Source organism: Patella vulgata, chromosome 4 (assembly GCF_932274485.2).
Source record: "Patella vulgata chromosome 4, xgPatVulg1.2, whole genome shotgun sequence".
Lineage (NCBI taxonomy): Eukaryota > Metazoa > Mollusca > Gastropoda > Patellidae > Patella > Patella vulgata.
This window is the reverse complement of record NC_065882.2, coordinates 57,819,778-57,842,412: the sequence shown is the minus strand read 5'-3', so window position 1 is coordinate 57,842,412 and position 22,635 is coordinate 57,819,778. Positions and strand designations below refer to the sequence as shown.

The 22,635-nt window shown below is 34.6% G+C and overlaps 2 protein-coding genes across 4 annotated transcripts in view; both read right to left on the bottom strand.

Moving 5' to 3' along the window:
- Window positions 1-918: 918 nt before the first annotated feature.
- On the bottom strand, window positions 919-8,449 carry LOC126817817 (peroxiredoxin-like 2C). The gene is made up of 7 exons (XM_050544983.2): window positions 8,108-8,449; window positions 6,248-6,284; window positions 4,817-4,848; window positions 4,548-4,601; window positions 3,804-3,912; window positions 3,173-3,295; window positions 919-2,767 (listed from the first exon to the last, which is right to left on the bottom strand). The coding sequence occupies exons 1-7, from the start codon at window positions 8,318-8,320 to the stop codon at window positions 2,640-2,642; spliced, it is 696 nt and encodes a 231-aa protein (XP_050400940.1). The 5' UTR covers window positions 8,321-8,449; the 3' UTR covers window positions 919-2,639.
- A 4,653-nt stretch (window positions 8,450-13,102) lies between these two features.
- Window positions 13,103-22,635, bottom strand: part of LOC126817803 (uncharacterized) — a 41,544-nt gene continuing 32,011 nt past the window's right edge. For all 3 annotated transcript variants that reach the window (XM_050544952.2, XM_050544953.2, XM_050544955.1), the window contains 9 exons: window positions 19,130-19,252; window positions 18,415-18,556; window positions 17,957-18,070; window positions 17,473-17,555; window positions 17,228-17,295; window positions 16,910-16,973; window positions 15,817-15,913; window positions 14,578-14,645; window positions 13,103-13,288 (listed from right to left, as the gene is read on the bottom strand). In XM_050544952.2, the coding sequence (XP_050400909.1) occupies window positions 13,250-13,288; window positions 14,578-14,645; window positions 15,817-15,913; window positions 16,910-16,973; window positions 17,228-17,295; window positions 17,473-17,555; window positions 17,957-18,070; window positions 18,415-18,556; window positions 19,130-19,252 (798 nt within the window). In that variant the 3' untranslated portion in view covers window positions 13,103-13,249. The remainder of the gene's footprint in view (window positions 13,289-14,577; window positions 14,646-15,816; window positions 15,914-16,909; window positions 16,974-17,227; window positions 17,296-17,472; window positions 17,556-17,956; window positions 18,071-18,414; window positions 18,557-19,129; window positions 19,253-22,635) is intronic.

The following is a 22,635-nucleotide window of genomic DNA, read 5'->3' as shown; positions in this document are numbered from 1 at the left end:
GATGATAGTATACTGAGTTAAACTTAAAAGACTTGTGCATGGCTACTTAATTTACGCTTGAGCTTAAACTTGTGCCATAGCTCGACCCTCCATATCTGTAGATGAGATGTCAAGCCTCTTCCTGTCAGATTCGATACAAACTTTAACCAATAATTTAATTGCTCAAATATCTGATTGTACTTTTAAATAAAAATCATCTGGCAAGCAGCGCTCCAGTGGGATTTAGTAGCCTATGTAGGAAGCGCCAAAGCAAATGACGGTAGGTCTGGAGGTCGCAAGTCAACCCGCTGGGGATTTGCAGGGCAAATCTATTAAAATTGTTTTCTGTTATATACCTAGCTATAAGTTCTCAGCATCATTGCAGGGTCTAGGGGGGTTTAATGCCCTAATTTTACTCTGCCAATTGGGCTAATAAAGACGGACTTGCACTATGAAGGGCGACAATGTATTCACTTAATGATCTTTACCGAATTCTATCTGCCAAGGGTTGTGTAACATGCATAGTAATGTGTACACAAGGCATCATTTTTCATTTCAACCTTCACCACTGACAAGGGGGAAATCAGACTGGTTAATCCTGAGGAAATTTCTCAGCCTAAACCCGGATCGAACCCTGGACAGCATGGTTAATGAGCCAGCGCTTACTCAATGAAACCAATGGCTACCCAGAAAAAACTGCTTAAAAATTCTATTTCCCATTGACAACTCATATTTTGTGCCTACAAAATAAATGTTTATCATAGTTCGGTAGTATAGTCAATGCTTTTCAATTAGTTGGAGTTGGAAACCAATTATTGAATTAGTTTGAAACACTTTTCATCTTGACTATCCTTTATGATAACTTACAGGCAAATATTAATTGAGTACTTTCCCCATCAAATGAGCCTCATAATAACAAAAAAAAAACACAAAATAATCTTTTACCTTTATAATACAATTTATTAAACTTATAAGTTATATAGTGACAACATCCAGCTGCTTTGTGGCACATTTATAGTTAGTTTGGAGTCAAGTGGTCTATCTGGCATATTTTACGAAATTCATTTGTTTCTTCAAAATCAGTTTTCTTGTGCATCTTTTCATCTAGTTGTAATATATTTAAGCCAATATTAAATTTGGGCTTTATAGATATCGTTTAAGAATATAAAATATGGGTCATTCCAAAAAATATAAATAAGCTTGAAAATGTTGTATTTCCTTGAATAAATCAATTTATGTCTTACCAAACAAAGCATTACAAACAAACCTAACATAGCCATTATTGTTAAATGTCTTATGGAATTTTTGTTAAACATCTACTGTATGATATCTGAAATTCCAGTGGATAAAAGGTCAACCAATTTCTACGTCTTTATTGTATAAAAATTGGAATTTTTGGGTTGCCACGAAAAATTTGACAAAACTCAGACTATGCTGCGATGATATATAAATAATGATAATAATAATAATGGACATTTATAGAGCGCCAAGATTCAGCTAGATTAGCTGCTCTGGTGCACTGTTACAATATTCATAATGGCCTGAAAAAGAATTACTGTCACATCAGAATAAGGTTTAAAGATCTCACTGGGGAATCACGAAAGATTTGGTAAAAAATATGAGTTTTTAGTTTCTTTTTGAAAATGTTTATGTTGTGTACACTTTTAAGTGGAAGCGCATTCCATAGTGTCAGAGCAATAACAAAATATACAAAATGAATCAATAAAATATATACTAAACAGAAAACATAATGTAAATATAAAAGTACAGTATAATTGTGTTCTTTAAGTGGCATTTAGTAACTGGGTAGATAAATAAACTATAACACATACTTTGGAAAAACAGCTACTGATCATGTTAGTTGCCGTGTATAGTTTCAGCTTTGTTGTTGTAGTTTTGTCTACATATGTTGCTTCAAATTTTGTTACATTGTATTAGCTTGAAAATGTTGAGAGAATACTCTCCGAAACATACCTAAATAAATCAGTAGCTGTTTTCCAGAAGTATGTGTTATAATTCATTTATATAATTGTGAAGGAAATATAAACGGTTGTACATATTATGAAAAAAACATATATATAGTCAATTAAAAACATTAACAAATAATTCACTTTTAGTTTATTTTAATATACTGAGACTTATTTTTGTGTTTATGGAGATTCATTCCAAAGTTCAGAGGCTGCCACAGACAAAAAATGTTCACCATAAAAAGACTATTTTTTGGAATCTTCAGTAGATACCAGTTCATAAGTTGACAGGAGATAATGGAGAACCCAAAGAAAATCTGTGATGTTAGGCAGGCAGTTCTACTGCCTGTCACTGATATAGCCTTGGACAAAAACTACCACACCTTCCAACAGTCCCACTGGTATTTAGTTTTTACAAGAATTAAGAATCATTGCCAATATGTGGTTGAATAAAAAAACCACACAGTAAATGAATTATGAAATAAATTTTGATTTAGTTTGAAACAAATTCAAAATGAACTAAAGCAAAATCTAGCTTTCCTTCCTTTGAATTAACTGCTTCGTTCACTCTGTTACGTACACATTACAATGGTGATACAATTATTTCCATTCATTATGCTTACTAAATTAAATGTCCCCTTCATAAGCACCAAATTGCAACTCATTATATAAATGACAAGAACTGTAATGAGTTTATATCTGTAATACTCGGGGATCATTAGGGAAACTGACTGGTTGAACACCCGCTTCATGTAATAGATCATTGATTGCTATATGATCTGTCGAACTCTGATCTATGTGAGAAAATTGAAGCTTATCACCTGAAAGAATTAATGATATATTGTTATATAAAAGAACACAAAAAAAGGAAAATACTGAAGAACTTAATGAGATTGAGTAAATCACACATATCATAACAAGGTTAATCCCAATTTAATATTCCTGGCTCTGCAGTTGTTTACGATTCAAGGCTCATTAGTCATTTTCTTTCAGATTATTTCAGATAACGATCACTTTACAGATCTTGTGATAATCAATAGGATTCTTCATCTTAAGAACATAAACAATGTGTATAATTTCAAGTTAATTGGATGATAAATTTAGCCCATAGAAATTGTTGAAAATCTATAAGGTGATTACAAGCAAGTGCCAATGGACAAGGGTAACAACAATACACAGCCACAATAATATGCGGCGGTATAAAATCAATCAAATTGTTAATTTACCTGGACCAAGAATAAATGCTCCTCCTTGCTGTTTAACATCGCCTTGATATTCCCGTACCTTCATAGCTCTCCATGTACTAGTTAATACACCCATAATGAACCCAGATTTTATATGTTTACTACCTGTAATAAAATTAATAATACTTTGAATATAGATAATTTCATCAAGATCAAAACTACATGATGATATTTATACCTAGTTTTTAAAGTTCATCTTTGAAATCATACACATGTAGATAGATAGAATATTCAGTAGGACTACTCAACTTTGAAGAATCTTATTTGTTATTCAGTGTATTGCAAATTATTGAAGTGAAAACACATGAAAGTTGGCAGAGATCCAATATTCGTTTCTTCATTCATAAATGTAAAACGGTTTTCTGATTACATATCTTCCATTGTTGTCTTAGAAGACTAAACATCGAATCGGCTATTATGATTTGTCTGCCACCAAACCAAGTAGACCAGTGAAAATGAAATATTTCACCAATAATTGCTATCCAGTGCAATGGATAAAAAGCTGATAATGTGTACTGTCATTGCTTTGGAATTATACAAGATTCAAACATCTGAAAAACTAAAAAGATTGATATGGCGTTTTCATTTAGTGGAATCAGAAAACTAAACCCACCTTTTAAAGAACCTGAGGTTAATTTCTCACTTAATCCAAAAGCTTTGTATATTTCCCTGTCAGGATCACAATATAAAGTGTAGTTATATCGTGTCGCCTCACGGAAAGACTATAAAATACATGAATAAATGAAATTATTATAAGATAATGTGCACAATAATGAGGCACATAACCGATAGGCATACATATAGGCTATAATCCACCTGGAAGTCAGATCTATTGTTTCAAACGAAAATCTTCATAACGGAAACATGGCAAGTAGATAATACATTGTAAAGAGAAAACAATAAGAGTCAGACAAACCTATGGTCTAACTACAAAATTTATTTAGTTTGTTCTTTATATACATTTATATATACTTCAATCGATGAGGGAGTCACAGTGGTTCAGTGAGTAAGATGCTGGTTCACTTCTCAGTGGTGCAGGACAGATGGCCTGGTAAGAAACATAATCTGTCGTTTAGTCGTTCAGATGGGATATAAAAAAAATGAGGTACCATGTATACACATTGGCGTGCACATAATTAAAAGAACCAATGGCAATTGGAATACGGAGAACAGTGGGCAGAAACGCTGCATGTCAAGGCAAGATTTTCATCATAGTACACTGCATGGTGAAGAAAAGTAGGACGTTAAGCTTCACTTCATTATATTTCATTTCAATTAATGTCTTTGAGAAAATTTCAGCTGCATCACAAAATAAAACAATAATTTTCAAATAACACTGAAAACAGGTTCAACTTACTTTGATGAATTTATGTGGTGCTGGGCCAATCACAACAAGTCTTACATCTGCTGCCTACAAAATCAGATTAGAGTATAAATATTTTTTTCCTAAAAATGTAACCAGATTATTCAAACTTGTTTCGGTTATTGAAATTATTATTTTTTTCTACAGCTGATTAAAAATGTCAATATAAAAAGATAATGGGGAACAATGGTATGTCGAGTAGAGCATACTATAAATAAAATTAATAATTGACTTTCGTGCAGAAATACATTTAAAATACTTACCTGTAAGTATTCCAGTGGTATCAAAGCAAGGTCTAAAAGATCAATAAATATAATTTCTATTACATGTGTAATTGCATAAGGATATATTAAATATTCAGAGATGTCAATAATTATTTCAACAGAATGTTAACCCGTTAAGCATGATGTTTTAAAAACGTTAACTACCCTCTATTGTGTAATTAATTTGACGAAGAACTATGTACTATGTTCTAAGAATAGGTTGGGGAAAATACCTCCAAGGCGTTATATTACGCCCTGCACACAGTGAGTGGCAGTTGTCCAGGACCTAATATAACATCCTCCACATGCTGCGATCGTGGGGGAATTCCCAAGTGACGAACTATGTTCTAAGAATAGGTTGGGGAAAATACCTCCAAGGCGTTATATTACGCCCTGCACACAGTGAGTGGCAGTTGTCCAGGACCTAATATAACATCCTCCACATGCTGCGATCGTGGGGGAATTCCCAAGTGACGAACTATGTTCTAAGAATAGGTTGGGGAAAATACCTCCAAGGCCTTATATTACACCCTACACACACGTCAGTGAGTGGCAGTTGTCTAGGACGTTATATAACGACCTACGTAGTACTTAACGGGTCAATTGTTCTACATCATAAAAATTAAAGACTTTGTGCATCTGTTTTGCAAATTATCAATTTTTCCACAACCTAATCCATACTTAAATGTACTCCATTTGATTATTTCATATTTAATAAAGAAAACAAAATCAAAACATAAACAGTAGTACTTTTCTTCACCAACTGGGCTAATGAAGACAGACACACATTAGTGTGTTATGTGGGAAATTTTGCCTGGACAGCAATTGAACTCCAACTGTCAAGGATGCTTTTACATTCATGTCAACACGTACATGAGACCTTGTTTTTTTGCCCCATCCAAATGATTAGATGCTATTGCATGCCAGGCCCCCTGTCCTACACCACTGACATAGAGAAACCACGCTGAAAAATCCTCAGCCAACACCAGGATTGAACACCAGCCCTCCTGGTTTGTGAGCCAGCATCTTACTCACTGAGTCACTGTAGCTCACAGTAGATTTAAATCTCTTAGTGTGGATTCAATCAGATTAAAAAGAGGCCCATCAAGAGATTTTAGCGAAGATTACAGGTGGATCAGCCTTTTGACTATAGTCTCATTTATATTGTGTCTGTACATTTTCCATTTATCGTATCTTTGCAAATACTAAACAAAATTGAACCATTTTGGACAGATATTCCATTTAGTGATTCAACTGTCACAGTTTTGTAATTTGCAAGAAATTTTTAAATGACGTTCAAACTTCAGAGACTAAACAATAATTACAAAATCATTCATTTGTGATCCTTAATATGATATCTCAAAATGATTATAACTCGTTACTTAATTAAATACATGTAGGCCTACATTCAATTGCCAAATATTGTCCTACCTTCAACATACTCCTTGCACATGAAACATAAAAAATGCTGCAATTAAAATTTGGAAATTCAATAAAGTGAAACACACCATTATTAATTTTTGGAATGTAATATTATTATAACATATTATTAAGGTATAAACTACAGGAGAGAGAGAGAGAGAGAGAGAGATGAGGTTATAACATATTATTAAGGTATAAACTACAGGAGAGAGATAGAGAAATGGGGTTTAATGTCCACTCGACACAAACTAGGTCATTTCGGGACTAACACATGGTCCAATGTTATTTCAATAATTCGTAGGGGTCTTTAGCAGTGGGAGGAAAGTGGAGGACCTGGAGAAAACCCATGAGTTTGACAGGCGACCCTACTTCTTGTCACGTACCACCGGGGAATCGAAACCACGCCAGTTGACTCAATGACAGACCTTATAATACAGAGCGCACATGCTAGCCATTTGGCCATCCAACCCCACCTTATAAACTGCAGTAATGATCTGACAAGTCTTGAAGTAAAATGTCAGTTATACATAACTTAAAATACAGTACATTTAACAGACTTAACAATAATAATAAAGGAAAAAGAAATAGCCCAAATCTACAAATAATAAACTACTGTATTGATTATAAAGCTCCATGACAAATTGCAAGTGAAACAACAGGATAAATCAATTCTACACTGTTATAAAATAAGTTCCATATGAGAACTGACTTAAGAAATACAAATACCAGGTAAAATTTGAAATCCAGATATTTCCCATTTCTGCTGTTGTGCTCAGTTTCTTGTGCACCACTGGCAATTATTGAGTGAAGCCAAATCTGTTTTTGGGCGAACATTGCAATTGTACAATCCCACGTCCACCATTTACACATGGTTGTAGAGACTTAAGGGAACGTTAAAGGTGTTAACTTATCAAGGGAATACGGAAACATCCGACTGGGGAGTGATCGATAGAATGGACTGATTTATAGATCTTTTATCTATCTTGAGTCCCATCAAACGAACAGATACTATCAGTTCATGAATGGAATAAACAGGCACGCAGAATATAAACCATACCGCCCCTGACAAAACTATTATAAACTGGGGTGTTGGCGAGGAAGCTAAACCCATTAAGATGCTTATATCTAAACTAGTTCGAAATCGCAGGGGATTTTAAAGCTGGATAGTGTTGGATTCAGAAATACTATAAACCAAACCAGTTTAAGTATTTTGATCTCGTCGGTTAAAGGTTAAGAGTTAAAACCACACGTACATGGGCACAAATCGTCAATTTGCTGGTAGTTTGAGCCGATAGATTTTAAGCCAACCTGTTAAGGCGTCCATGAATCAACAGCTTTTAACAAAAACCTTTCTGGAAGACAGTTAGAGAGCTAGGGCCGCGTTTTAAATTGGTTTATTTGGCCCACATTTGCATTCAGTTTAGACCTGCAGTCACGTTAAATGGGTTCAACGATTGCCTGGGTTTTTAACCCAGTTTAACTTCCACGTCTGAACAGGGTTATAAGCGAGTAGTAGGCCATTCACTTGATTTGGTACTTGTTTATTTTTTGCAATGTCTTGAAATTTGAGTCAAAACAGAACGTAAAACAACAAAATGTCGTAAAATGGAATCAATATAACATTTGTTGTGCAGCCATCATTTGTCAACATCACCTGACAATGTCTCTATGAACAGTGGAAGTGGTAGATGTTTGGAAATTCAAAATGAAGGTTTGCCTATAAAAGATGCGGCTTATTAAATATTCACTCAATTCCAAGTATGTGCACTAATTATGAACCACACGTGGACAGGAGAAATATCTCATCTGTATCTTGATATCAATCAAACTTTCACACACACATTGTAAATTAATATTTCAGTTAGTTACCCTTGTGAATACTATGATCGTTTTCTGTTTCTTGTAAATATCACCAAATCTAATTTTGTTTCCGTTTTCATCATAAACAGACATATTGGCCACTTTGGCAAGCTCAACATCTTCAAGTTCAATTTCTTGTCTCGGACCTCGAGAAATTTTTATGTTTTCTTTCACGTCTTTGATTTCTTGGTCATCTTTTTCTAAAATAGACGACGCGGACATTTTGCTGATTCCAACAGGATAACGTTTCTGTGAACAAAAGTCAGCTAGTCTAAAAAATAAATCTTATCACATCAGAAAATAAATGCATGTTATTTAGTCTTATAAACAAATCACAGCGCCTCCTGGGAAACGTTAGAGTTATCTCCCCAAACAGGTGCTCGTTGCTAAGAATAGATTGGATTAGATTAAAGTAGCTAAGTCTCTAACTCAATATCATCCAAAATCTTCAACATTGAAAACACACATTATTTGTCAATTTAAATCGACATTGATGCTGTGATCTTACCGGAAAAAGATGGGCTTCTGATATCCAATATTAAGACAAAATAAACATTTTGCCATTGGTACCCGAATCGTGTACCATAATGCGTTTCAGCCCCAGTTCTAGCAAGAGACCCGAGGAACGAGGCGATGATAGTCTATTTGAGTCTATATACCTTTTTTTTCAAAGAGAGGGGTTCGATGGCAGGGTTGGCACGCGCGCGTGCTGTATAAGGTCTGTCGTGGAGTCAACATAGCGTGGTTTCGAATCACCGGTTGTACGTGATAAGGAGTAGGGTCGCCAGTCCAACCTCGTGGGTTTTCTCCGGGTACTCCGGTTTCCTCCCACTGCTAAAGACCCCTACGAGCAAGCGAATTATAGAAATAAAAATTGAACCATGTGTTAGTCACGAAATGACCTAGTTTGTGTCGAGTGGACTTTAAACCGCATTTCTCTCTCTCTCTCTCTTTTTTCAAAGATTCGTACGAGTATTTTTAGACCTAAACTTAATCAACAACTTATTCGGTTTCTCAAACATTCTGCACATGCAACACGTAAGTTTTACGTGTATAAAGTACCGTAAAGCAAAATTCCTTCTTAAATATTTACGTGTAATAGTAATACAAACTCCCGACGTACGTGTAGTTTACAGAAACATACTTGATTTACCTTAATACTAACTTCTATGAAGTTGTTATACATGTACATTGAATTTAAAATTCAGCCAATGAACAAACAGTCTACTCTTGGATTAACTATAATCAATCTTTTGGCTAACGGATAATGAAATTGACATTTCAGCAATAGAAATTTAACGGACCGTTAACAAACGACAGCTAGGTTAGCAAGACAACGGATCGTTAAAATAACTTAGTTTTAAACAACCGGCCCCTGGCCCGTAACTCGCCTGCTGGCTACGGAAAGATGGTGAACTTTTTAAGGGAAGGGGGGTCTGTCCCCACAGACGAAGCTGGGGTACCGGGGTTGTCCACCGTAAAATTTTAAAAATAATAATCGATGCCCCAAAAATGTCACACAAGATAGAGAAGCTACAATTAAACGTATCGTTAAACTGTGTTTAACGCTACAATTGATATAGTCTAAGACTCCTTACGCAAGTTTAAATAGGTTCAAACGCACAATTGTCAACTCATATCATTACAGTTTGTATTGGAATAAGTAATTCTTTCACAAATAGTGAAGACTGGACCACTAAAATAGTTACCGAGCAGTTTTTTTGTTTTTTTTTTGTTGTTTTTTCTCTCTGTTGTGGTAATGCGTTTTCTACATTTTCAAAGCGATGTTTCTTATAATGTGAAAGCCGCCGTCAGTTGAAATAAGTTCGGTAGTCGAGACATTTCGCGTAGCAGTTGGGTTTCATATCATGTAATTATGCGGTAAGGCTTCACCTTTATTTCAATAGGAATTGGTTTATTATTTATATATATTATGTTAAAGGAGCTAAATCGCTAACATTTGGAACCTAGAAATTGACAAAAGTGGGTCGCAACGCATATAATACTGTAATATGAATGTATATAAACTGATTTACATTCAATGGTTTCCGTTTTTACTCCAATTTCAAATCAGTAATGTTCGGCGAAATAAGCCAGCAGTTTCAAGCGAGTGCAAATTTATACAGCGTCTGGTTATTCCAGTCTACATACGCCGTTTGATTTGGTGCAATGTGTCTAGCCCCGTCCCTCGAGTCTCTTGATACAACTGGGGCTGAAGCGCATTATGGTACACGACGTGTACCAATGGTAAAATGTTTATTTTGTCTTAAATATTGGATATCAAAAGTCCATCTGTTTCCGGTAAAATCACAACATGAATGTTGATTTAATTTGATAAATAATTCGTGTTTTCAATGTTGAAGATTTTGGATGGTATTAAGTTAGAGACTTAGCTACTTTAAGCTATGTGAAGTACAGTTTTGGGCCAGTTTATGTGTAAATTAAGGGAGCTATAGGCCAGTAACTTGCGCAAAGGAACTCCGTAGGACGTGCTGGGGTGAGGCGGAAGACATCAGTAGTGGAACCATTTCTAAAGATAGAGTGGCTCCAGACAAAATGTTTTAAACCATCGTCAATTCGGTACAAATTCGTTACATTCAATTAAAAGTAAAGTAAAAATAGTGTTTATTAAATTTCGGGCACTTTATTTTGCCATCTAGATGAAATAATATTTTTTTTCACTTTACCCGTCTGCCCGAAAAGTCAGATTGCCCGAAAGTTTGGGGGCAGTAGAAATGGTTCCACTAGTGATGTCTTCCGTCTTGCTCCAGCCACAGTATTGGACCGTCCTAGGCCTTCCTTTGAGCAAGTTCGTTAGTCATTTGACTACAAAAATGTTACTGGCCTATAACTCCCTTAATTTCCAATCACACCAACCGCAAACTGTACTGTACATACCTTATACTATTATAAGGTCCATGATATAATAAACCAATTCCATTGAAGTAAAGGTGAAGCCTTACCGCAGTGGTTCTCAAACTTTTTTTGCCAACGGCACACCTTGGAACACATGAAAAAATAGCGGCACACCTGGCTAAATATATGTGAAAAATATTTTGATTTTGCGAAATAAAAACATGGCAAGTCACAGACGGTATACAACCGTAGATACAGACTAAGTCATAGACACATAGAATGACTCTAAACTAAATAAAGTAGACATAATGACTCAAACCAAATGAAGTGAAACACAGTTATGAATTTAACAGTTAGACACCAGTGAGCTCAGCCATTTTCTTAGTGTGCCCTTCAAAATGTTTGGGCACATTTAGGAAGACCACGCGGCACACTGGTAGAATCACTGAATTAAATTCATCTGGTACATGAACCTCTGTTATATTCGGGTGTTTTTTTTTTTCTTTTTTTTGTCATTCGTCTGGTGAACCTGTTACATTCTTTGTCATTCGTCCGGTGAACCTGTCATTTTTTAGTCATTCATCTTAGAATTCTGACTTTATCGGTGTCATTCGTTGGGTGACCCTCTGGATCGTTCCGTTTGTCATTTGTCTTATAGTGTCCCTCAGGGTCGTCTGGTGAACCTACCTGTCATTCTCCTTGGCCTTCGTCTGGGTGAACATGTCACTTATTTGTCATTCGCTTGTCTGGTGTAATAGTCGTTGTCATTAATCTGGTGAACCTCTGTTATTCTTTTTGTCATTCGTCTGGTGAATCAGCTATTCTCTGTGTCATTCGTCTAGTGAACCTCTGTCGTTCTGTTGGTCATTCATCTGCTGGAACTGTGTTATTCTTTTTGTCATCCATCTAATGACCATGTCTTTCTTTAGTGGTCAGGGTAGCCACTTGTAAAGAAATATTAAGTTTCTACGCAGTCCTATTTATTAAACCCATTCCATAAAATGGTTAAATTTCATTGTCACTCGTCATTCAGATTACAGATTAGGGAGTCCGTCATCAAATACTCTTGTTATCGACGGTTATCTATCAATTTATATCGTATTTTAAAACAGGTAATTATTGTCAAATTATTATTAATGTCATGAACTTAAAACGGATCGTAGGCATAATGTGAATGATATTGAAAACATGATATGCTCCAGTCACTCCATTCTGGTCCCCGTTATCCTCAACTAAATATGTCGGACGGACTCAGTTGTGAAACTGAAACCCTGGTCCAGAGGATCATACTTAATGCTACGATTCCTGCCATACTGACCAAATCATATGGAGGGAGGAAAAAATATAAATTGATTAATTTTGTACAAAAATGTAATTAAATATTCACATATATGTCTTATGATTGAAATTTTCAAATGCACTGGCAATTTGTGGACAGAGACAACTTTTTCCTAAAGTTGTTTTTTGAACTTTGTCTTTATATAAGAACAGTCAGGCTAAAAAATTCATATACACAATATTTGTTGCAGTCAAAGAGAAGACAAATGTCAAATCTTGACCAATTTTTCAATTCTGATTAACAAAGCCAAGGCAGCTTTTTACATTCCTGAAATTGTTTTATGAACAGTGATAAATAGTAGGAAGCACCTTGATTATACAACCAAAATGGAGGAGCCACGGTGGCTAAGTGGGTAAGACGCTGGCTCGCTAGCCTGCAGGTTGTGTGTTCGATCCCTGCATTGGCCGAGAAAGTTCATCAGGATTTCCCTGACGTGGTTTCCCCCTTGTCAGTGGTGCAGGACGGAGGACCTGAAAAGGACAGCTGTCTAGTGGTTCGGATGGGACATAAAAAAAATGAGGTCCGATGTACACATTGGCATGCATGTAAAAGATCCCTTGGCAGTTGGGATTTGATATAAGAGTAAGCCATAGTGCCATTGCCCAGGCAAAATTTTCCTCATAGCACACTGTATGGTGTATGCTTGTCTTCATTAGCCAATTCGGTGCGGAACAGTAGGACTTTAAACCTATTTTCATTTCATTTCACCAAAATGGATCTGTTCCCTTTATTGGATGATCTACCTAATTTTGATCATAAGTACAATATAATATATTCAATGTGGAAATTGAAAACAAAAACAAACTATATTGTTTCATAAAAACCCTGAATTTATTAATAACACTTTCCCAGAACACTATCACAGTAGGCTGATAAATCAAAGTTCATTAAAAGATAAAATTTAATCCCAATAATATGTACTTTCTTTGTTTTATTTTTTCCAGTAGCCAAATGATTTATGGTGGTCTTGTTTTTGCTCCATTTTTGTTGAAGGACTGAAAATAAAGTGAAAAAAGACATTATTAATAAAAATTTTGAATGGGAATAGATAAAATTAATATCTTGGGGGTGTATACTTCTCCATGTGTAGGGGGGATTTGATGGCCGAATGGTTAGCGTGTGCGCGCTGTATCATAAGGTCTGTCATTGAGTCAGCTGGCGTGGTTTTGATTCCCCGGTTGTACGTGACAAGGAGTAGGGTCGCCTGTCCAACATCGTGGGTTTTTTTTACGGGTCCTCTGATTTCCTCACACTGCTAAAGACTCCTACGTGCAAGCGAATTATTGAAATAAAATTGAATCATATGTTAGCCCCGAAATGACCTAGTTTCTCTCTCTTTCTCCATGTGTATGCACTTTGATCTGATCACTAAATAATATTATAATTCAAGCTGAGATGATTAATCAAATCTGGAGATTTGTATTTTGTATAACAAAAAAGCAGATTTGCATCTAAGCTTGTAAGCTTATATCTTTTGGTGGTAATTAACTTGAAGTGCAAATCTGTAATATTGTAAATGCCTTACTACTTCTTGCAAAGTGAAGAATTAAATGATTAAAAATAATGAGATTTGTATGAATAGACACAATTTTATCTCTAACCGCATTAAAGAAGGACTATGTAAGATTTAGATAAAGAGCTAGCCATTCTTGCTATAATAGTTCCAAAATAAATAATACAAAATGGATATATTGAAAATTTCATTCAAATTACTTTACTCTGAGTGAAGATTGAAGGTTTGACAAGATGTGTGCATTGATTGTAACCACCATACTGGTTGTTCGAAGCTTAGCCCTGCTTGAACTCCATTTTTAAATTAAATCATTAAATGGCTGAACCGCTCTAATCTACTTAATATCAGAGACATCCGATGGCATCGAGAGTTCATTATGGTCTTGGAATTGTTAATAAATGTCTAATTAATAGTTTATGTAACATAATGCCTGTTTAAATAAAGCAATCCACTTTAAACAATTCTGGTATAGTTATGGTATTTTCTTGGTAGTCGTTGTCCTGCACTATACAGGATAATTTTATTATCTGTAATCCCCTGCTCCCTTATACAAAATTACATACAGAAGATTTATGTCAAGCATCGCCAGATCGTCCAATCTAACTTTATCTTTCTTTCACGATACATACATGTAATTCCCTGCAAAGGAAACAACTGCCATGGGCCATAAATAAAAAGCTCTATTCAAGTTGTGTTTTTGGAATAAGTGACAAACACCCAATGAAGCTATAAAATCTACTTTAATATTAAATACTAATTACAATATCTTACCCACTGTTCTGGTTTTTCTTCATTTAAAAAAAATCTCCTTGAGCTAAGATCATTAAAAGCTTTTTTGTCTGAAAGAAAACAAGCCAGAAGTGAGGCTGATATCTCCTGCCTTAATTATAAAATAGATAGACAACATTAATTTTTACACATTTATTTTTTATCGAAGCATTGGGCAATCAAATTACATATTGCTTTGCTTAACCTAAGCAGAAAATGCTCATTATCAAACTAAGTAAAGGTAGGCTATTGATTTAATAAAACTATACACTATCATCACTATCACTTTGACCAATCAAACTGCTTCTCTCTGCTTAACTTATGGAGAATAAGGTCAATATCAAACTTACTTAAAGTATTAAAGGGCATATGGCTCTATTATTTGGTTCTAAAAGCACATAGAAATGTAATATGAATGTATCTAAAGTGATTTATATTCAATTTTTAAAACATTTATTGCAATTTCTAATCAATTGTGTTCGGTGGAATATGTGAACAGTTCAAACTGAACGGCAGTCGTTTACGCCTGCTTAGGTCCATTTTACCTGATTATTTCAAATATTTTGTCTTTTAGGAATCAGTCATTAACAATTGCTTACATACATATTGTCTTGTAGGATATGTTTTTCTTTGTCCATTGCAAATGGGCATCCGAAACCTTGAGTACACATATCGTGTACTGATTTTAAAAATTTTCATTTTGTCTTAAATACTGGATATTAGGAGTCCACAAATTGAAATGGTCCAATATTGAATTCTAATATTGTGGAAAATATTGAGATAGTGGTTAAGCTCCTTTAATTTAATGAATCTTGACACCATATTTCATCATTCTCACCCAATTAAAATCAAAGTTGTCATGTTTCAAAGTATCGAAAAATAAAATTGCTTAGCATAAGCAGAAAATGATCACCATCAAACTCAGTCATGATATTCACCAAGTTTGAATATTCTACCGCAAATAATAGAAATGTGATGGAAAGACGGATCGATTGACAGACCCATTTTAATAGTCCCCAACTTTCTTCAAATGGTTGGGGATAAAAATTAGTCTTAGAAAAAAGGGTTATTATTAAAATTATAGCCTTTTTACAAAGAACAATTAATTTAGAAATTCCAAAATATTTATTTCGTTTCGGTTTTTTTAGATACAGAAAATAAGTTTAACATTTTAAACCATACTATGATTCTAACACTTTCTAATTAGACCAACTTTATAAATAATATTCTATACTCAGATACCTAGATGAAGTGATGTTTTATCTTGTAATGACCGTAGACAGTCTATATAAGTTGATTGACAGGTTTTATCACCGCATGGTACAGGATATCGAGGATCCTATAATTAAAACAAGAGGACTAGTCATCACCATCCCGCACCCTTGCACTTGTTTGGAAGGCATAAGGAAAAACAACTTCTTGGAATATTAATGGGACTAGTCAGAAGATTCATACTCTGATCACAGACCCTGCCTTATTGAGCTACTGTGATTCACAGAAGGAAGGTCATCAGAAATAAAATAATAGGTTGATGAATGTAAAAGTGTTACAAAGGTATCTTGAACAATTTCTGAGATATGCTCTTGAATAATAATTATACATCAAAAAATAATTCAAATGTGTAGTAACAATTCAAAAATCATTCAACAGAGAATTTTGTTTCCATGGAAACACAAAAGTTATTAAATCTGACAAATTTCTAATTAGCAAAAGGCACAACTACTGTAATAGGATGATGTGCGTGCAAAGTTTCAAAAAGATATTTCGAAAGGTTTATGAGAAATGCTCCGAAAACAAAATTTGTTTCCATTGAAACACAAAAATGATTAAATCTGCAAAATTCCAAATTAACAAAAGGCGCAACTACTTTAATAGGTTGATGTTTGTACAAAGTTTCAAGAAGATATCTTGAATGGTTTATGAAATATGCTCCAGAAACAAAATTGAACATGTGGCAGACTTTTATTATTTATACTATTCCCAAACCCCGGTGGAGTTTCCATGGTCATTAGTTGGCGGGGTTACCAGGGTTGGCCTCTTGGCGGGGTTTGCGAATTTGTTACTGGGGTCGGTAGTTGCTTACCGCGATTGTACAGAGGTTTGACAACTGATCGTTTAGATTGAAGTGCTAGTGTCTATAATTTTGCTAACTAGGATGCCTTTGGTTGGTTTGTAACATTGTTACTTGTCATAACAATAAAGGGTGTTGAGGTAACACCCGTGAGAGGATTTAAGGCTAAATATAAATCTAAAGTTGGAACACTCAGGGGTACAGAATTGTACACCAAAAATAAAAATGGTTGGGGTGCCTAAGTTTAGATATTATTACACTTACTTTACATGGACCGATAAATGAACTTCCAACACATTCTGCAATATATTTAAACCCATACTCATTCCTGAAAGTAACACAAGATAAGATTATCACATAATACATGAACTGATAATATATGAACATTCTGCAGACGAGCTACAACAGGATATGGTGACCTACAATCTTGCATAAAATCTTTTGATTGGACTCTTTTGATGATATTTTGATATTATTTTTTTTAATTGAATGTTAATTAATCATTTTGAGTATAATGTTTAGCATGGATTAAGGCGTGCAAATCACAATCAGCGGCTTTAAGAAAGTGTATAGTATACTGACTTTGCTGCCATTCCACAATGATTAAAATCTTTGACTGTCCTTTGATAATTTGTTAAAACCATTAAAATCTACAAAAATACAATATTTAAATTTTTAATAATAAATAAAACACACAAAACTAAATCCAAATTTTGTATCACCTATAAAATATCACTAGCTGGAAAGATGGGAAGGGAATTAAAGGAAATCATCCTTCACCCCCAAATTCTTATTATATACACATAAAAACAACGTAGTACACATACCCTATATGCTGCTGGAGTTAGTTTATCGTATTTATAATCTTTTGTATCATAGTCAATATATTCTAATGTACCATGACGAAATACTGAAATTACAAAATAATTTAATTAATGTGCCTTGATAAGAATAATAAAATAATTAGTATTGATAGAGTGGTTAATAATTGCCTGCACACCATCAAAAATTTCAAACCATTCTCTTTTTATTTTTTTGTCTTTGTTAGACCTACATCTAATAGACAATTTATATGTTTAATCCACATGCACACATAATACATCAACACAAAACAAGTCAAGGTTGGTTTTGTTTGATCATTTTGATAAAAGAAATCCAGGATTTCTGACTTTTATCTGTTCAAACCATTGCAATTAACTTCATTGTACCTGCACATAGCGTTTTTTTTTTGTTATATTGGTAACTAACAGCTTACAAAACAGCTAAATTTAACACACCAAAGAGCCCCCCAAAATATATAACACAACAAACCTATATTCCAAGGAGCCATATCTTCATAAAGTGGTAAATTTAAGAATTTTGCATAGAAATCATTCTTCTGTACTTCTATTAATCCCATTCGTAGCAATGCTATTAAAGAAATAGCTGGAAAAAATTAAAACGCTTGTAAACAGGGGCTTTTGAACGATTTGTTATTTAGTAGTTCAAATTTGACTAAAATATGTTTACTTTTACTTTAATATTTTGATTGAAAGGGTAGTAACTTATCGATCAAATTTTACGACTATAAGATCTGCAATAAACTTATTGTGATTGAAGGCACTGTAAAGATTATTCTTAAATACTGTAATTTTTCTGGCGAAAATGCGTATTTTGGTCCAACTGACTGACTAATATGACTGGGATTCTGTAAATGACCAGAATAACATCTCCGAAATGAGAAGATCTATTGCCTATATTTTGATTAGACTGACTGGTTATTGTCTTACCATTAACATTTCCATATGGTATTTTAAAGCCATCCTGCTGTCTGACCAGATGGACATCGTAATGTGATTTGTTGTAGCTCACTACATGTTGAATATATTTTCTCTGATGGCCATCCAAATTAAAATCAAAATGATGATCTACCTGCCAATTAAAAAAACGATTACAAAATATTATAAATTTCAACTTGCATTTCTTGACTTTATTGTATAAAATTTTGAGAGTTCAGACCAGCTAAGTTTTATTGAAAGGGATGGGACTGTGTTTAACATCTTGATATGTGAATCGGAGACGAAATGGCTATTTCGTTTTTACATGGTTAGAAATTGGTTTAACTAGGTTATTTCAGGACTACCCAGCCATATCTAAATCTTTCTTTCACTAATTCTTTTATGCCCTTGGCATGCTTCAGAACAGGGAGACACACGTACCTGGCACCTGGGACTGAGACGGCACAATCCTTGGAACTAAACTATGACACTAACCATGATATAAAGTAAATGTTAGACCATTTAGCCACCCAAACCTTGAACAAAGGATTAGAAATTTGTCCAGTCAGCAGCAGTTTGACTAACTGCAAAGTGTTCTTTCATACATGCAGGATGCCAACATACCTGGCTGGTAGTAACCAATGCCTTTTTTTACCTACAAGTAATTAAATGTCAGCAATAAAGCATGTGACAGTACAGACACATAACAGCACCTAAATTCATTTACCTTCACTTTTAACTGTTTGATGTCTACTCTAATTAATTTCCATGGTAATTTTATTCCATCCTGGGCTGTAATATCAGGAATAATTTGTGTTTTTATATCAATGTCTACATCAGCTTTGGCACTCTGCAATAAATTTATACATTCAATACCAGAAGCCTACATTAAATCGCTTTTATACCATCTGTGAATTTTTTTCATTACAGAAAACTATATTTTTGGGAAATATTCCCTTTTTTGTTGATTGTTTTGCTTATTGTTAGTTTATTTTCATTTTGAGTGAAGTCAGCTAGTATTGCTATGTACAGGTCCAGGACTGCACATGGCTGCAGATCCATTCACTTGATATGTTTGCTGTTTATTGTTTAAAATATCTGTGTATATTGTGTGTCTTTTCCAGGGGTTTGTATGCTGCTAGACTTTAAATACTAATACTAGACAAGTGTTCAGTACGTACAGGAGTCTACTTTATTTTTCTAGTCAGTATAGTAGGTGACAGTAGTAGGTGAAATCTCCTTGTATTTTTTTCCAAAATACGAAACATCCTGGTTAACAATGCAACTTCAACATAACTATTTTTTCAGGAGTTTACTTAATTTATAATATATTAATTCTTCGAGTCGACTCAAGTTCCATGATGGTGTGATATCTGTAGCCATGTACTATGTAGCTGGATCAATAAGAGAAAGGTAATTTGCAATCCTATATTCAATAATAACCCATGCACATAATGTAATTTTATGCTTTATGCAATTATATTATTATTTTAATTATGTGGAAGAGCGATAATAATTTCTCCAGTCCATATGTTTAACATTAGCCTGATTATTTTATGTGTTAAGTAACTTCGACTGGCTGTTATTAATAAACCCTGGATAAATATTGACTATTATAGACTTGGTCAACCAGTACCACAACAAGTTGAGACGTATACCTTGATATCGATATTGCCAATGATCAGTCAAATCAATCAGTGATCGGAGATCAATTGCAAAATAATCGGCAATATCAATTGATCGCTGACAGGTTTAAATCACGTCTCTACTGCGTTTGGGTCATACCACTTGACAGTGGACTGGTCTAAATCTTATGGAAGAGTCCACTTTTGTGTGCAATAAAATAGCAGGAAGTATGATATTGGACTGAGCCGCATACAACGAAGGTGTGTGAACGCCGTTATCCGAGCTTTATTACCCAACAAAAGTTGTGAATTATTATTAATAATGGACCAATCCATTATTGATTTGTTATAATACCTGGACTATTCCCACTTTGATTTGAAACGGTATTCTAGTGTGGTTTTACAGTCAGTGGACGGAGTGGTGAACTAGATTATAAACAACATTAATAAACGACAAAATGGCGACCCAATATCAACAGAATCAACCATATCAAAAGCCCATTCAACAAGACTGGGCCAATAGAGAATATGTGGAAGTTATAACATGCAGTATTAAAAAGATTTCTGACTTCTTGAATTCTTTTGACATGTCATGCAGGTCTCGTTTAGCAACACTAAATGAAAAACTGACAGAGTTAGAAAGGAGAGTGGAATATATTGAAGCCAGGATAACAAAGGGAGAGACATTGTCTTGAGAGCTCAGAATTGATTAACTTGTGATAGAAGATGAAGACATTGACACGATTATTGGAATGATTTTATTATTCACCATTTAATTGCTGAATATTTTTAGACTCTATATTTCTCTCCCTAAATAACACATAAATTATTTGTTGTTAACCTTTGGATTAAAAAAAATCTAGTTCCTTATAATTGAATTGGAATGGACATAATACACATCTTTACTTTACTCTCACCATGGATTTGATATATACATATAATGTACCGAATGGTGATGTTCATCTGATTAATGAAAGTGTAGATTACAACTTTGTTGAAAATCCAGATATTGTCAAACCTTATTACTACTATTAGTGTGATGAGTGTGTCGCTTTGTCATTTGACATAAAATGGGTTCATTCATGGCATAAGTTTTTTTAATTGTAAACTGAAGCCATAGTTATAGTATACTTTTATTATATTAAAGACATTCCTGAATTCTTCAATAGTGCTGACTGTGCAAGTTATTTTTATGTGACCAGCATGAAACCGGATCACAATGTGTTGTGTTTTTTATGTCTGCAATATCATTATCATGCACAGTAAAATGGGCACAAACATCTTCGGTATTTGTATTTAAAGAAATAAATATATAAAAATATGATGTTAGACTATTGTTTAATATTTATGTAACAGGGATGTAAAGATGTGCTGTTTGTATATGGTAGTGGGGAATTCCCTTTTGGCTCAATCAAGTCTTAGAGGTGCATTGCACACCCATCCTCAGTAACCCCAATGGTATTGTTCCGTTCTACTCCACTAACCCCTGGGTCCATTCACGGGGGAGACACATATTCAATTTATCCACCCTTGATAATAGTGCTATTTTCATCTACCAATCAAAAAACTTCAGAGTGGGTGTGGTTAAGTAACTCGTATTTTATTGCAATTTGTCCAAATATTTTAGGACAAAGTTTTGTGTGCATGTTACTTCTTTGACATTAAATTTTCTGCAACCCTTCTCATAATCGATCGTACAAACTGCTTTATTGTGGTGAACGTACACCATGTACTTCTATGGCATAAACAAGGATGCTAAGACTGGTATGTAAACGGTTTTTTTAAATGATTTGTGGTATCAACCTATGATCAAGGGCAGATAATTTGAATTTGTGAATGAACCCAGGATTTAGTGGAGTAGAAGTAAAACGGAACGATACCACTGGCGATATTGACAATGATGCATACCATGCCTTGGTTCGCAGGTTTTTTGATACCCCACAGGAGCATCCTGTCACACGTGACTTATAACATTTATCAATGTCCAATCTCGGCCTATACTTTTAGGGGAGCCACAGTGGCTCAGTGAGTAAGTTTTCACCTTCTTACCTAGAGGTCCCGTGTTCGATACCAGCAATGGCTGAAAAAGTTGATCGTGATTTTGTGGCATGGTTTCCTCTTGTCAATGGTGCAGGATGGAGAGCCTGGCAAGGGACAGTGTATAGTCTTTCCGATGGCGATGAGATGAAAACCCGAGGTCCCATGTACACATTGGTGAGCATGTAAAAGATCCCTTGGCAGTTGGAATTCAATATAAGAGTAGGCTTTAACACCACTCATAGCACACTGTATGGCATATGACCGTCTTTATTAGCCCAGTCGGAGCAGAACAATAGGACGATAAACCCCATTTCATTTCATTTCTCTACTTTTAGTAAATGTAAATAATTAATATACATGTACCAGGGGCCAGAAAATGATACATGTTATGTAGGACAACATCTGAACCCCCATATTTACAAGCACCTTTGATGATCGTATGGTTTTCAGTGCAGTAAGTTACCGTATTTGACTGTGTATATTTTATATTGCATTCACCCAAACCCATGGCAAATTTGTGCAAACATGTACATGTAGGCCTACCATCTTCAAGCTCAAAACATAAGAC

Excerpts from the sequence above, each read along its gene's own strand:
- LOC126817817 (XM_050544983.2), bottom strand. The coding sequence starts at position 8,320 with ATGTCCGCGTCGTCTATTTTAGAAAAAGATGACCAAGAAATCAAAGAC. Across the intron at positions 4,849-6,247 it reads GTGCAAGGAGTATGTTGAAG|ACCTTGCTTTGATACCACTG; the intron begins GTAGGACAATAT and ends TTGATCTTTTAG. Across the intron at positions 4,602-4,816 it reads TACCACTGGAATACTTACAG|GCAGCAGATGTAAGACTTGT; the intron begins GTAAGTATTTTA and ends CTGATTTTGTAG.